This window comes from Castor canadensis, chromosome 19, assembly GCF_047511655.1.
Source record: "Castor canadensis chromosome 19, mCasCan1.hap1v2, whole genome shotgun sequence".
Classification (NCBI taxonomy): Eukaryota; Metazoa; Chordata; class Mammalia; order Rodentia; family Castoridae; genus Castor; species Castor canadensis.
In genome coordinates, this window is record NC_133404.1 from 2,298,786 (window position 1) to 2,315,926 (window position 17,141).

General features: G+C 37.4%; 1 protein-coding gene across 7 annotated transcripts in view; it reads left to right on the top strand.

Moving 5' to 3' along the window:
• Positions 1 to 17,141, top strand: part of Lrrc49 (leucine rich repeat containing 49) — a 126,168-nt gene that overhangs the window by 13,518 nt on the left and 95,509 nt on the right. For all 7 annotated transcript variants that reach the window (XM_074061912.1, XM_074061913.1, XM_074061916.1 and 4 more), the window contains 2 exons: positions 388 to 454; positions 1,805 to 1,948. In XM_074061912.1, the coding sequence (XP_073918013.1) occupies positions 388 to 454; positions 1,805 to 1,948 (211 nt within the window). The remainder of the gene's footprint in view (positions 1 to 387; positions 455 to 1,804; positions 1,949 to 17,141) is intronic.

Here is a 17,141-nt window from a genome sequence, read left to right on the forward strand (position 1 = left end):
AAAATGCAAGAGAGCAGCTGTAACAAGCCGGCAGGCAGTCAGAGGGCTCAGTGCCTCAAGGCAGAAGAATGGTGTTAGAGTGTATCCTAGGGTGAAGGTAGCTGCCCTGATGAGGCCTTGGTTTAAGGTTCTCAGAAGTAGAATCACTTTTCTCTAAAGAAAGGATGTTTATGCTCCCTTTCCCCTACTGGCACTGCATATTCAAAATTATAACTAAATAAAATATATTACAAGTTCATCTACAACTCTGTATACGTGCATAGAGAGGAATAGGGAGTAAATTAAAATACTAAAATGATTATGCCTTTACACCTCAGCACGCTTCAATTACTGACAGATGTGACGTCCGTATTTCTACTCAACTATTATACCTATTCTCATTTTCAGAATCAAGAAGATCTCAAATCTGGAGAATCTGAAACTCTTAGATGTCTTGGATCTTCACGGAAATCAGGTATTATAAAGTTCCTTTCTTTCTTTCTTTTTGAAAATACGTCTAGGAAATTGGATGCAAAAGTTTTTCTTTTTCGCTGGTGGAGTGGCTGAAATGGTAGAGTCCCTGCCTATCAAGTGTGAGGCCCTGAGTTCCAACCCCAGTACTGTCACATTAAAAAAAAAAAAGTAGAAAAGTTTTTCTTTCTCTTTCCTTCTTTTTTTTTTTGTAGCAGTAATAGGGTTTGAACTCAGGGTCTTGGGCCTGCTATGCAGACATTCTACTACTTGAGCCATGCCCCCAGTCCTTTTTTCTTAAGTTTATTTTTCAGACAGGATTTTGCATTTTTGTTCTGCTGGTCTTGAAAGAAGATCCTCCTACCTAGGCCTCTGGAATAGCTGAGATGGTAGGTGAATTCCACCATGCTCAGTTTATTTCTTGAGATGAGGATCTCTCTAACATTTGTCTTTCTAGCGTTTGGGTTGTCCTCAAATTGTGATCCTTTTGACCTTTGCTCCCAAGTAGCAGGGATTACAATGATGAACCACTGCACCCAGCCTCAATAACTTACTTTAAAAATCACATTATGTAACCCTGCTCAAGATATAGAATATCGCTGATTTTCTTCTACTTAGGCATTTCTCCTTTATTCCATTCCCTTACTTCTTCATCAGAAGTAACCACTGTTTTACATCTCACTCTTATCATTCCTTTGTGGAATTTTTAGTTAGATTTATCAGACTAAGGAGTTGCTGTTTTATAGCACACTATTTTAAAAGCTATAACTATAAATGAAACTTTATGGTAGCAGTATTTTTCCTAAGTTTATTTTAAATTATACATATATGAGAAATAATAAACATGTTTATATGGTTTTTAATTTATAATATGCTTTTAGCTGGGTCTGTGTCTCAAGTGGCCGGAGTGCCTGCCTAGCAGTTACTACTGCCCTGAGTCCAGACCCCAGTACCACCGAAAAAAAGAATCGCTAGGCACTATCCCGGATCTTACAGTGCACCTGGCAAGTGAACACTGTAGTTCAATCTGTGTATCTTATGGTCATTATTTACCAGCCATTATGTGGATGAAAAATGCTGCATTCCTTGTTAACTCAATTGTTATTTGATGAAATTTACTTCAGATATTTACTGTGTTACATTTCAAAACAGGATCCTTTAGATAATTCTCACTGGTTAAATAACTTCGTATTATCCACAACAGAGGAAATTGGTTATAGATCTTAAGTGTCTTCATATTTAGTAGCATATAAACTTGCCAGTAAATCTAATGACTTTGAATATCTTATTTTTACAGTGTTAATTAACGTGTATGTATGAGATACACTAATCACCCCTCCCTATTTTTGAACAGATCACCAAAATTGAAAATGTCAATCACTTGTGTGATTTGAGAGTTCTAAATCTTGCTCGGAACCTTTTAAGTCATGTTGACAACCTTAATGGGCTGGATTCCCTGACGGAACTGAACCTGCGGCACAATCAGATCACTCTTGTGGTGAGTGTGCGAGTAGTGTCCAGATGAGCCTCTGGCTTTTCCTGTACGGAATGACACGAAGGTTACAGGGTTGCTTCATGCAAAGTCAGAATCTAAGGTTATTTACTTTGCTCTGAATTTAAAGTGTAGATACAATTATTAAGCTTTGTAATGTGTTGACTTGAGAAGTTATAAGGTGTTTTCCATTTTAAAGGATGAGTATAAAATAAGAAACAATTTGGTGCTGTCACAAAGTGAATCAGCTAGTGTAGATGAACACTGAATCCTTTCTGTTTGTGTATATAAAATTAGAAAGAAAGAAGGTTGTTAGTGAATAAAGTCTAGGAATTGCTGCATCAAGAAGGAGAAGAGAAGCTGAGGGATGGGGTCCCTGTTGTTGTACCTTGTTTTAAAGAGGCTGCTTGAAGTCATGGAAGGATGCTGTGCAGGCCTCAGAGGCCAGTTCTGTCTCAGCTTTACTTCTGAGTAGTTGTGTGACTTGGGGTCAATCCCTGAGCCTTGGTTTAGGGTCTCCTAAAAACGAAGGCATTGGGCTGGGGGTTTTTTGCTTTTTTTTTTTGGCTTGTTGACACTGAAAAAAATAAAAAAGCATACAGGCATCAGAGAAGTAACGTGAGCTGGAGGAGGAGTTAGATTGTGGGGTAAAACTACAAAGAGTTCAGAGGGCTCTGAACTCTGACAAACTGATTAAGTGCTTTATGGTTTGCTGTAGGTCATCAACTAAATAGCAACCCGGTTCTGAGGTGTTTTGTGTTTGTACATGGGTGGAAAGGCCTAAAAATCTAACTGCCCAGTGGTGAGATATAACGTAAGCTAGGAGGACATACAATGACTTAGCAAAACACCTGTTCTTTTAACAAGTTTCCTTTGCTTAAATACTATAGGACAACTGCGTTAGGTTTTTTTGGTATCAGTTAAGCCCTTCTAAAGGCTCAGTCTAACTCAACTCTTTCAAGATATTGAGTTCCTTAATAATGATTGGTTTCATTCTGAAGTTTTCTTAAAAAAATCAAGCTAGAAGACTCATGTCTTCTGGGAGGTTAGAATAATTTCAGTGCTTTCTCCCAGAATGGATTGATTCCATAATTTCTAAATTGTGTCAAGCCCTATCCAGATTGTATAGGAATATTGGAACAGGGCTATTTATTTTAAAAGACATCCAGAATAGATTAATCTGCTCTGTTGCTCGATTCCCAGAAAGCACTCAGCCAGGGTCCTGACCTCAGGTAGGGATCCAGAAAGCTTTGCAGTGATGGGTAGCAGAAGTCTATTAGCCCAGCACATTCTCCTGTGTTTTGGCTTCATTTGGAAAGTACATAATGCATGTCCAGGAAACTGCTCACCGAGCTCCCTGATTAGTGTTGCCTTTTAATCATTGCTGTTACAGGCTAAGTAGCAATAACATATCAGGGAAAAGGAAATTATATCAGTTTCTCAAACTTAAAAAGACAGTAGTAAGTGCCATGAATATATCTTTTTTTTTTTTTTTTTAGATTTTTTTTATTGTTTTATTATTCATATGTGCATACAAGGCTTGGGTCATTTCTAGCCCCTGCCCCCACCCCCTCCCTCTCCCCCCCACCCCCTCAATACCCAGAAGAAACTATTTTGCCCTTATTTCTAATTTTGTTGTAGAGAGAGTATAAGCAATAATAGGAAGGAACAAGGGTTTTTGCTGGTTGAGATAAGGATAGCTATACAGGGCATTGACTCACATTGATTTCCTGTGTGTGGGTGTTACCTTCTAGGTTAATTCTTTTTGATCTAACCTTTTCTCTAGTTCCTGGTCTCCTTTTTCTATTGGCCTCAGTTGCTTTTAAGGTATCTGCTTTAGTTTCTCTGCGTTAAGGGCAACAAATGCTAGCTAATTTTTTAGGTGTCTTACCTATCCTCACCCCTCCCTTGTGTGCTTTCGCTTTTATCATGTGCTCAAAGCCCAATCCCCTTGTTGTGTTTGCCCTTGATCTAATGTCCGCATATGAGGGAGAACATACGATTTTTGGTCTTTTGGGCCAGGCTAACCTCACTCAGAATGATGTATATATCTTGCAGTGATAAGTATAATGCATATTGATTACATGAAATTGTGAATATACAGATAAGGATAAACAAGAAACTTCATTCAACTCAAGTTCATTTTTCAAAGCATCCTTTTCTGAAAAAAAATCCCAAAGACCTTTAAATCTAAGGATATATTTTTTTCCATAGGGTCCGGTATCATGCTTATTCTTTTTGCTTTTTTTATGGTTTTGATTTTCTTCAATGTATGGTAATTCTTTTTTTTTAACTTATTTTTTATTTTTTGGTAGTACTGGGGTTTGCGCTCAGGGCCTTTCTCTTACTAGGCAGGTGCTCTACTACTTGAGCCATACCTCCAGACCTTTTTGCTTTAGTTTTGTTTTTTTTTAAGCGGGTCTTGCATATTTTCTTGAACTGGCCCAAACTGCAATTCTATTTATGTCTCCCAAGTAGCTGAGGTGACAAGTACACACCACCTCACCCAGCTTTATTATTTGGGATGAGGTCTTACTTTTTGTCCTGGCTGGCCTGAACCATGGATCCTCCTATGTATGCTTCCTGCCATAGCTGGGATGACAAGCATGTGCCTTCATACCCAGTTTTTTTTCCCTTAAGATGGGGTCTTACAAACTTTTTGCCCAGGCTGGCCTTGAATTGTGAGCCTCTTGATCTCTACCTTCTGAGTAGCTAGGATTATAGATGTGAACCACCAAAGCCTAGTGGCATTGGTAATTCTTTCTCTCTCTCTCTTTCTTTCTTTCTCTCCTTCTTCTTGTTCTTCTTCTTGTTGTTGTTCTTTCTTTCTTTCTTCTTCTTCTTCTTCCTTTTCTCTCTCTCTCCCTCTCCCTCTCTCTCCCTCTCTCCCTCTCTCTCCCTCCTCCCTCTTTTCCCCCACCATAGTACTGAATTTGAACTCGGGGACTCAGGACTTCACGCTTGCTAGACAGGTGCTCTATCACTTAAGCCATGTTCCCAGCCTGGCTGGAATTCTTAAGTGAAGGCCCATGCTAGGTAGTGGCTGGTGTTCTGTGCAGTTGAGTAGATCTCTGTCTAAAATGAGCACTAGATGGTGTCATTTGCTGAGTCTCACACATTGGACTCCCCTTTAGGGTGAGTGGAAGGGAAAAGGCCAGTTCACTTGGTAATTACCAAAATAATGAAGATTTGATTTGGGGGAGAAGGACTTTGTTTCCTTTTTGAGAGTTGATAGTGCCATTCCTTTCCCTCTGGTTGTGCTCTCGCAGTCACCAGCCACCTCCATAGATGACACCTCCCCACTCTCCACCCACCTTCACAAATGGTTCTTGAGGCTCCCACGAGGGTTTCTTCAGCTGGCTTCTCTGCATGCTTGTGTGTGGGGTGGAGTGGGGCAGGTTTATCAGCAGGCCAGGAACAGCTGTGGAGTAGACAGATCTTAATTATACACACACATGATTTGCATGTTTGCCACAATCCATGCCTGCACTCCGTATGTCCTGACTGAGTGTGGGCTGTGCTGGCCCCTGCCACAAACAACCACTGTGTACATACAGCTGCGGCTCTTACTGCCAGAGGGATCTTCAGGAGGGTCCCGTCAGCCTTCCAGTAGGAAGAAACATTGGTCTGCCAGCAACAGCTGTCTTGTTTCCATGATTCCTGTGAATTTACTCACTTATTTTAGGTGTTTTTATTGCTTCGTTCACTGAATCTTGGAAGGAAGGTGAAACAAATGCAGTGTTTGCTTCACCTGCATGAGCAGAAGCCTTCTCTCATGGTTGAAGTAGAAAAATTGTTGTTTGCTGATTTATCTCTCTTTTTCATGGAAATTTCATAAATGTCAAACTAAATATCTCTTAAGTTTGTGTGATATATTTTCATTAAAAAACATTATGATCAATCCCCAGCACTGCAAAAAAAAAAAAAAAAAGAAAAGAAAAAAGAAACATTGACACATCCCCAACAGAATAGAAATAGAAAATAATATTACCAACATTTGGATACCCACCAGTCAACTTAATAAATAAAATACTTTCACTTTTTTTTGGGGGGTGGGGCTGGGGTTTTAAACTCAGGGCTTCAGGCTTTTAAGTAGGTGCTCTACCACTTGAGCCACACCTCCAGTTCTAATGCAGTATTTTCTAATGCGGTAGAGGCCTTCCATACCCCATTACATTCCCTTCCTTCCTTACAGCAGTAGCCACAGTCCTGAATTCACATTGTTTATTCCCACACATGTCTATTTCCATTTCCTACAGTTTATGTACCCCTAAACATATGTAGTAATTGGTTTGTGTGCTTTTAAATGTTTTGTACATCATCATTCTGAACACGTCTTCTGTATGATGCTTTTTTTAGCCTTATCCTTTGAGATTCATCCATGGTGATACCTGCAACTCTAGATCACGATTATTCATTGTTATATAGTACTTCATTTTGCTATTATAAATTCTAATTTTTTGTTACTACCAAGTGGCACAAATACCATCTCCATCGGTTTCTGCGTGCGTGTGTACGAGCTTTTCTAAGGACAGTACTTTCAGAAGTGGTAGGTTATACTCTAAAGTAACTAATAAAACTTATATCCTAACCTAGTGATTGCATACACATTTATATGGTGACATAATAAATAACAGAAACAAGTGTTTCATGAAGCTGTACTTCCCTTTACCTCAGTCCATTCCAGTATGTCCTGCTTTGTCCTATCTCATTAAAAAATGTTGGTCTAAACAATGTTGGTCTCAGCCCACTGAAATTATTTCTTGACTAATGAGAAATTTGTTCCTTCTTTGCTCCCTCCTATCCTTCCTTCCTTTCTGTTCTTTATAAAATAATGATCACTTAGTTCTTATAGTTTCCCATATATTAACTAGAAATAGCATGTCAACTTTCATGAAAAACCCTACTGGCCTATTTGGTTGGAATTTCTTTGAAGATAATATTTCTGTGATGCTGAGTCTTCCAGCTCATTAATGATATGATTTATCTCCATGGATAGCTTGTATGCTTTTTATTAAATTTCTTCCCAGATACCTTGTATTTTTTGTTACTATTGTAAATTTTTTGTTTAGAACTAGATTTTTTCTTACTGTGGCTAGTATATGGCACCACAGTTGATTTTTGGTTCATTGATTTTATGTTTAGTAACTTCGTTCTGAAAACTTAGTTGTAATAATATGTCTATCAGTTGTCTTGGCTTTTCTATTTAGATTAATCTATTTCTGCTAAGTATTTGAATGTGTATAACCCCACCCCCCAAATTCATATGTTGCAACCTAATCATGAATGTTCTGGCATCAAGTGGTGGGATCTTTAGGGGGTGGACAGGTGAGTGGGATAAGGACTGTTCCAAAGGAGGCTCTAATGAGCTTGCTTGCCCCTTCTGCTGGGTGAGGCACATAGACCAGACACGGTCCTTTTCTTTATCTTGGATTTCCCAGTCTCTAGGACTGGGAGTACTGAATTTCTATTGTATATAAATCCTCCAACCTAAGATGTTTTGTTATAGCAGCTTGAATGGACTGAGACTTCTTGTTTGACTGAGCTGAAAGAGCCTCTAGCACAGAACAAACAGAAGAGGGAAAGTGAGCATCTTTGAATTAGTCCCCATTTTACAGGAAGCACCCCAGCAGCCATGTGTGCTAGGTGTCATCCATGTCTGAAGAAGAAATTGTCTCCTGCTTTCAGTTTGCTTGTAGTTTGTGTCATGAATGATGGTTGGATTTTATGAAAATGTTTTTCTGTACCTCTTAGACTTTTTGTTTAACATATTAAGTTTGCAAATTTTTAAAGAAGATTTTTGAATCATTCTGTCATTCTTGGTCATTTATTATGGACTGTATTTCATATACATTCCTGGAGGCTTTTGGTAATATTTTATTTGTAATACTTTTATCTATGTTAATAAATGAGATTGAATTATAATTTCTGTTTCTTTATTGTTTTTGGTATCAGTACTTATCTCAGAATAAATTGAGGATTGCTTCTTATTTTTACATTCTCTGATTTCTTTTTTTTTTTTTTTTGGTGGGAGTAGGGTTTGAATTCAGAGCTTTGTGCTTGCAGAGCAAAGCAGGCACTTTACTACCTGAGCCACACCTCCAGTCCTCTGATTCCTTATTTCATTTTCCTACTCGATATAAGTCTCAATTTATATGAGATAAGGGTGTTATTTTCTTTGGATATTTAGTAGAACTTATCTGTATAAGAGCCTGGGTAGCTATGACTGTTGACTGGGTAACAATAATGGCTGGCTGTCTTTATGTTTTCACTTTTCTGGTGTTGCTTGCATTTTGACTGCTCTATCTATGGTCATCTTTCCACTTTTAATAATGTATTTATTCTGTCTTTTTTCCTGATAAATACTGTTTATTTTACTAGTAATTTTAAAGAAACAGATTTTGGCTCTATTGAAGAACCTCTTTATTGATTTTTAAAAATATATTTTATGGATTTTTATTCTTTTCTCTCTTGTTTATTCTATTTTCTTGTGTTGAATACTTGATATTTTAGTTTTCACTCTTTTTTTTAAGGTCTGTGTGCTAATTTCCATATCAATTGGAGCAGAAATAAATGCCAGAGTTTTTTGGTTTTGGTTTTGGTTTATTTTGGGGGTGGGAATTGTGCATACCAGGCATTCACCACTGAGCCAGCCACACCCCTGTCTCTTGAAGTTTTATTGTCAGTTAGTTCCAAATATTTTCTAAATTCCATTATGATTTCCTCTTTGGCCTATATGTTATTTAGGTTATTTAAAAATTTTGGTATGTATAATTGTCTTATTCCTTCAATAGCCATCCTTTTCTAATTTGATTGCATGTGGCTAGAGAGTGTGGATTCTATGTAGTTCGTTCTTTGGAGTTTGCTTTGTTACTGAGTTTGTGGTCAGTATTTATGGTCAATACTTACTATCAATATATTTGTCCTATGATTAAGATTTTGAAACTTTGCTCTAGATTCATTTAACTTTGCAATTGACGCTATGCCTTCATGGAAAACTGTTCATTTTATCGTACGTACTTTCTCTCTGTATTCCTAACTTCTTCAGGAACAAGTTAATTTTATGAGCAAGGGTTACATGCCAGGCACTGTTCTAGGTACTAAGCGTGCTTCAGGACACTAGTAATGCTAATTGCCTTCGTCTTCATTCAAGCTAATGTAACCATCAGCATTTTCCTGTTTTTTTTTTTTATCTCTTAATAACATTAAAAAAATTTTAATTTGGCATAATTTCAGAAAATATTATAACGGTGCAAAGTTAAAGTACCTTAATTCAGATTCTGTAACATTTTGCTGCAGTTGCTTCATCCTCTCTCCCTTTTGGTATCTCTCTCTCTCTCCCTGTTTTTTTTTGTATCTGTGAGTCTATAGATACTTTTTTTTGTCTGCCATTTTAATAAGTTGCACACAACACATACTTCAGTTTATGTTTCAAGAACAAGGAATTCTCTTATATGACCACAGTGCCATTATCAAAATCAGGAAATTATTGTTGTCATGCTAGTTATGTAATCTGCAGGTCCCTTGCAGGCTTTACCATTTGTCCCAGAGGTGTTCTTTTTATTTTAATTACCATATTACTGTTGTACTGAGCGTACATTGTTGCATTTACAAAAGTTCTTACAATATACCGTAGTTAAAGTCACCCACTTCATCATTCTCCTTTATCCCCCTCCCCCATTCCTGGAATGGTTTCAGTAGATTTCGTTGTACCATTTTCATAGTATTTGCAGAAGTGTACGAGACCCTGCTCTGCATTCAGTCGTTACGCGTCCCATTAGTCATCTTTCAGCGGGACAGTTGCTGGGTTTTGCATCTTATGACATTGCCTGTTACTCTGGATGTCTCTCGACTGGGCTCGTCTGGCGATGTTTCCTTGTGATCAGATTCAGCTCATGCTCTTTTGGCAGGAGCTCACAGAAGCGTCACTGAGTTGCCAGTGCATCATATTAAGTATTCTTTAGCTCTCAACCTTCTTTTTTCTTTTTCTTCTTTCTTTTGGCCGTACTGGAGTTTGAACTCGGCCTCATGCTTGCTAGGCAGGTGCTCTACCACTTGTGTCACACTGCCAGCCCCTTTTTGCTCTCGATATTTTTCAGATAGGGTCTCATGTTTTTGCCCCAGGCTGACCTAAGATGGCGATTCTCCTACTTGTGGCCTCCTGTATACCTGGGATGTCAGGCATGAACTGCATGCCCATCATATTGACTGAGATGGGGTCTTGCAAACTTTTTGCTCAGGTTGGCCTCCAATAAGGTCCTTCCAGTCTCCACCTCCTGAGTAGCTAGGGTTGCAGGTATGAGTCACCGCGCTTGGCCTCAGCCCTTTTTTTTTTTTTTTTTATAAAAAAAAACGTGCAGCTTCTTTTTTAACATCCAATCTGAGGATCTGTCTTTAAAGCAGATAACTTAGTCTGTAACACTGCTTGTGATTACCGATACGTGTACATATAGCACCTTGATGTTATTTTATGCTCCTCATTTGTCCTGCCCCTCTCATGCCTTCACTTTACTAGTTACTTTTAGCAATTTAAAGCACACACTTGATGTAAACCACAGAGTTATCCACATCTCTGCCTTCTCAGGTAAGATCACGTAACTCAGTACCTCTGAATTAAGTAGCTGCTGATTTTTTTTTAAATCTTTCCCAGATCAGACATCTTCATTGCTGTCATTTACTAGGTGCTTATTTGATTCATCCACATGGTGACCCAGGCCCAATGCTCTTTTCTGCATCTTTGATTTCCTTCTTTTCAAAATATATCGTAGAAAGGTCCTTAAGATGACTCTAGTAAGAGTAAAGTCTTCCAGTTTTACTTGGTGACAATGTGCTTATTTTGCGGTTGTTCTGGCTGATGAGTTGAGTTGGGACAGTTGTTAATTCTCCCACTTGTAAGAAGTTCACACTTCGAGCTTCTGTTGTTGTCATTAAAACATCTATTATCTTATTTTTCCAAGGGGCCTCCTTTTGTTTTCTGGGTGCTTTTATGATTGGAAGATTTGAAATGTGTGTTTTTCCATATTTCAACAACTCCAAAATTGGGATAGCTCTTACAACCTATGGCATCTTAAAATCACTGTTGGTTTAAGACATCCCCTGCCTTAAATGTATTGTCAACGTAGTTATGTCTGTCTACACTATCATCAGTTCAGTTGTTGGCACTCCATGCCTTGCATGTAATCACATCTCAAAATGTACTTTAAACGATTACGCCATGGCTTGGCATTGAATAGAAAGAGAGTAGCAAAGTCATAAATTTCATATTAGTGAAACAGATATTTTTCATTGGAAGAATGACGCAGTTCTGCCTGTACTTGCTAATTGACAATGAACTATTTTGAAAAGAAAACCCCAGGGTATTGATGGAGCTGTGGCCTCTCAGTACTGAGATAGGTGTGGAGAGGCTGCATGTCACATGTCACACAGCTCAACTGAAGGCAGGAGAGCCTGAGCAACCAGAGTGGGATAGACAGAGGCATTTCCAAGAAGGAAGCTGTGTGAGCAGTTCTTGTTGGTCTTTCTTTATCTTGTGATGTCTAAGTATGCTGGAAGGAAACCCTGTGGACAATGATGGAGCACGCTTTCAGGGTAGAGTGTACATGAGGATTCCCAGCAACACAGAAGGCAGTACTGTGCACTAAGCATCGGCATGTGGTTACTTAAAATAACTCAGTATGCAGACTCTTCTTCCATACTTTATTGAGGTATAACTTAGATACAAGAAAATGTACAATATTAACTAATCAATTTACTGATTTTCGGTGAGTATTTCCATGTAGCCCCCACCCAGCTCAAGGTGCATTAAGCATTTCTGTCATCCCAGAAAGTTAGTCCCTTGTTCCTGTTCCCACTCACTACTTCCCCTGTCTTAGAGGTATTCTCACTTCTGTTTCTGTGGATTAATTTTAGCTGTTTTTGTACTTTATCTAAAGTATATACAGCTAGGCACTGCATAACAATGGGAATGCATTCTGGGAAAGCATCCTTAGATGGTTTTGGCATTATGTGAACCTCATAGAGTCTCCATAAGCCTAGATGGTGTAGCCTATTGCGCACACTTTGATGTGCATTATATACCATTGTGTATGCATCAATCAGCCGAAACAACTGTGGCAACAGGACTGTCTGCAAAGCATAGTCACTCTTTTATGTACTCAATATATTATTGTAGTCATCTGTTTTGTTGTGTGTATCAGTTTTTTAATTGCTGAGTTGTATTGAGTTGTAGAAATATGAAGGTAAAAATTGGTATTCATTTTTTTGTTCACAGACATGTAGGCTATTTCTAGTTTTGTGCTTATACAAATAAAGCTGCTGTGAGTTTCCCCATAGTCTTTTACTTATGCGTTTATTTTACTGGTCATAACCCTCATTTCTCTAGGTAAATATGTAGGGGGTGACACTTCTGAGCCATAGGCAAAGCAGATGTCTAAACTGATCCGAACTATCTAAATTTATTAGATGCTAAATTTGTTAGAAAGTAAATTCATCAGAAGCAGTTGATACCATAAGTCTTCATAGTTTTAGCACTTCTGAAAATTCTCATTGTGGTTTTAATGTGCATTTCTTGATGACTTACAATGTTGACCATCTTTTTAAGCATCTTGCTACTTTTTATGGAGTATCAGTTCAAGTCTATTGACAATTTTTTTTTAATTGGCTTGTTTTTCCATAATTCTAGATTCACATCCTTTGCTTGATATATATTTGAATATATTTTGTCCATGGCGTGGCTTTTTACTTTTTAAACAGTGTTTATGACATATAGAAGCTTTAAATTCAATGAAGTAGCTTATCAGTTTGTTTTCTTTTGTCATCACTATCTTTTGTGTTCTGTTGGGAAAATCTTTGCCTATCCCAATGTTATCACTATATTCTTTTTTTTAACAGAGCCATCTGCTTGCTAGGTAAGTGCTGTACCACTGGAGCCATGCCCTGGCCCTTTTTGCTTTAAATGTTTTTCAGATAGGGTCTCACGCTTGTTGCCCTGGGCTAGCCTCAGACTTTGATCCCCCCATCTATGCCTCCTGCATAGCTGGGATAACAGATGCGCACCAAAGTGCCTAGCCCATGACTGTGTTCTCTTATGTTTCCTTCCAGAAGGTTTATAGTTTTATCCTTCTGTTTAGGTCTAAGATCCATCTCCAGTCATAGCTGATATGCTGAGAGGTGGGAATCATGCTCATTTTCCTCCATACAGATACCTAATCTATTTCCTCGGTCATCTGTCATGAAAAGGTCTTAATTTTCACATTAAATCGAATTGGTGTGTTTGTCAAAATGAAGTGGTAATCAGATGGGTCTGGACCCTCTATTCTGTTCCATCTATTTGTCTACCATTATGCTAAAACCACCCTCCTCTGGCATTATAGTAAGTACAGATGCTTTGAAAGTTGACTGCGTTTATTTTGTATAATTTTCTTTTTCTATGCGTAAGAATGATATTTGGTAAATACATGGTTAAGTAAATCTAAAAGAGTCCTTTCAGTAATAATAAAGTAAAAATTCTAATGATAGATTATTCTGGTATAGGTTAATCATTGTTATTTTCTCTAAGTCAGTATAATTGAGTTATAAAATAATATCTTTGATTTGTTAAATATGATTATTTTGTTAGCATACCTATTTGTGTTTTCTGAGTCTGTATATTCACATCTTTCATTAATTATGGGAACATTCTGTGTCAATATTTTTAAATAGTACACCTCTTCTTTCTACTAATTAAGCCCCTATTAGACATAGTATGGACCAATATTCTACCCTTTGTTCTTAATCTCTCTTTAGAATGGTGTTTCCATCACTCTGATTTCTCCCCTCCACTTCTGCTTTCTTATTGCTCTCTAGTTCTTCTGTCTTCAAAGTCAATGTCTCCTCCACTTGTTAAATCAGTCTAACCAAAGGCCTTTTAATAATAACCATAAGTTTTTGTTTCTAGAAGCTTTGCAACAATTTTTTCATAAGTGTGAAAGTTTCTTTATTTCTGATGCCTTATTTTTCTTATGTTTTTGTTTCTTTCCTGTCTCTAACAAGTTTTTACTGAGTTATTGTATTCTCTTCATTTTTTGGCAGCTCTACATTTGATGTCTGAAATATCTACTGAATCTTGATTCATGGTAATTTTTCCTTTATAGGTTAGTAGTTTGGAACAGTCAGAATGCTGCAAAACCTAAGATGAGTTTGTGTCTTTCCAGACAGTTTTAGAGGCATGAATACCAGGGATAATATTTGTCAGGGATTTTCTGAGATTGTATTTGTAATGTCAATTTGAACTACAAATTCAAGGGAGGGGGGTCTATTGTTACTTTGTTATTCTTTTCCTCTTAGCTGTTAAACCTGGCTTCCCTGGATTACTACAAGTGGGACTCTCCTTAGTGAGTTGGCGTATCAGTGTCTGCTTACTTGTCTGGTTGTTAGTTCCTCTTTATTTTTTAATTTGAGAGATTGCAGCAGTGTGTAGAAGAAAATCAGGTCAGAAAAGTAAGATGCAGCTGAGTTGGCTTGTGTCAACTGCCGGGTAAAGGGTAAACAAATACACAAAGCAATATCATACTGACCCTTGGGTAAGGGGGCTAGGTGTTGGACTTTCTTCATTTGCATTTCAGTGCGTGATTGGAGTTGTTGAAATGATGCCTTACAAATATTATTCCTCATACACCATGTGTCTGTGTTGCAAAGTGATGACTGTAGCAAGTAGTTATTTTGGAATTAATTTAATAAATGTTTTTTTGAAAATGGGCACTTTTTTTCTTTTTTCTGTTTCAGAACTTTTGTTCAGCAATTTGCCAATAAATTCACTTATCTTGTCAAAATTAAAATAATTACCCCTCTGTATTTTTATCCCAACTCTTTGTAACAAAAATGAGAGTAGCTGTGATTTTATTGTACTCATATTTGTCCTGTTTGGTACATGCCCAAACCTTGTGTCTTCACCTTGCTTCTTCCTCCTTGCTCTGTAGGAAGCTGCTCTAAAAATAGCTAGAGTCATAGATGTTCCCTCCACAGTCAGCTTGCTGAATCATTTAGCTCCTTTATAAAGCTTGGGAATGTGGAAAGCAGTGGAAAGAGTAGGAGCGTGTTCCTTAGAGGGCAAATGATTACAATCCTCCCAGCAATCCTGTAGTAAACAATTTTATTTCAGTAAATTTTAAAAGGGTTATAGTTTGAAAATATGTAAAATGATTTCGAATATCCAAAAATATTTTGAATGGGATTTTCAGAATTGTTTTGTTAAGTGCAATAATTTAAGACAATGAGCCGATTAATAGTAGGATTTATAAATATTCCCCTGTAGATAAACATTTTAGTTCATCTTCTTTTTCTCATCTTACTTATGTTAACATTCTGGCTATTTTGTAATAGTTTCTCTGCCTGTGAGAAAACTACCTGCAGAAGAGAGTTGTTGGGAGTGTTTAATGCTTAATAAGAAAGTGCAAGTGTGATAAGGATTTAGCTTTCCTAAATGATCCCTACTTCCATTTCTCCTTTTGGAAAATGATTGCAAGATAATCATCATTTTTCTGGGACAAGCAGATTGAATGCTGGCTCCTCCACCAGAAAACCTGTTGACAAAGCCCACTGCCTCTTTTAGACTTGGCCATGTTTTTTAGGACAAAGGCAGATTATGGATCTTTGAGATTTCTTGAGGTTCTAGTTTAGGGTGGGACTTTCAATACAGGGGCTTAATTAAAATTGACAAATTTGTTATATAATAGATTAGAATTGGTGGGCATAGCCAGGTGAGGTTTTCAAAATGAGTCTTGGGCCATAGTATTGAATTTTTGTTTGCCCTATGATTGATAACTAGCTCATTTTTCCCACTAATTGAGGGTTCAGTTTAGCCAGCACTAATTCATTTTCAAACTCTCCAACAGTACAGTAAAATTCCTCTCTGGATGGGCAAAGGCATAAGGTAATGTGTTTCATTTGCCCCTGGAGCTGATCTTCCTAGAGCCTCTGTCCTGTCTCTAATATAGGCGGGGTGCCATATAGACACATTCTGGAATTTCCCTTTGTCTGTCTTGTTTGGTGAATGCTACTTACCCGGATTTACCTATTTTCCATCTTTGGTTTACTCTCTCTTATTAGAGGAGCCATCTTCTAGTAGTTTTTAGGAAATCTTTTTTAAATAAATAACTTATGCATAGATAATTAATATGAATATGACAGATTTTTTTATCTATTGTACTGCTAGAATTTTATTACAAAAGTATATCTCAGAATTGCTAGAAAAATTAAAGAATAGTTATTTTCTCACAGAAATTAAATTTGGAACAGAATTAATTATGGATAATTATTTTGCCTTTTAAAGTTCTAGAAAAACAGGGCTGGGTGTGGCTCAAGTCATAGAGTGCCTGCCTAGCAGCATGAGTCCCTGAGTTCAAACCCAAGTACTACCACCAAAAAAGAAAAGAAAAAACCTCTGGAAAAGCTATGTATATAATTAGTTATTTAGGAATATCAGATATCATCTTTAGTTTTCAATTTGTTGTGAATATTTTTATAACTATCAGGAAATGACAGTTAATGATTTTGAAATTTTAATAATGATTTCTGATAAAACTTTTTCAGAGATGGAGATAATTATGAAACATTGTAACTTTACCAAATAAGCCTAAAAATCTTTTCTCACAAATTATATAGCCTGATGTAATTTGAGTTTATATTTTAATAGCAAAAAATTATGTCTTGAAAGGTGTCTACAGTCTCTGAATGCCAGAGATCAAAGACATGATTTAATTTTTTAAAAGATACCTGGATTAAAGGAGATCACACTCTGCCTCTGAGTTTCTCCAGTTGGGTATCACCAGCAATGAGTGATACCAACAACGTAGAGAGAGAGGGTTTCCAGTTTGCCTATGTCTTCATGCTTCCATAGACAGATAAGAAAGCTGCCATTTCCTTAGCACAATAGGGTCCTGGAATAAAATTGATCCTATCACCATTCTGCACTCCTCCTCCATTTGGGGGAAAACTAGAGCATGATAGATGAAAGAAGTGATTCAGAAGTTTACCAACATGTAAAGCCCATCACTCACCAGGGAAAATTTGGCTGCTGTCTTGTTTTCTTCAGACTTACACCTTGACCATGAAAAGATCTAAAAATTACTACTTCATATCTGTGGACCAGACTTGTCGGGTGAGCCTGAGAGTGATGGCGTCAAACGAATGGTATACGTGGGTAGTGTTTTCATCTTGGGCA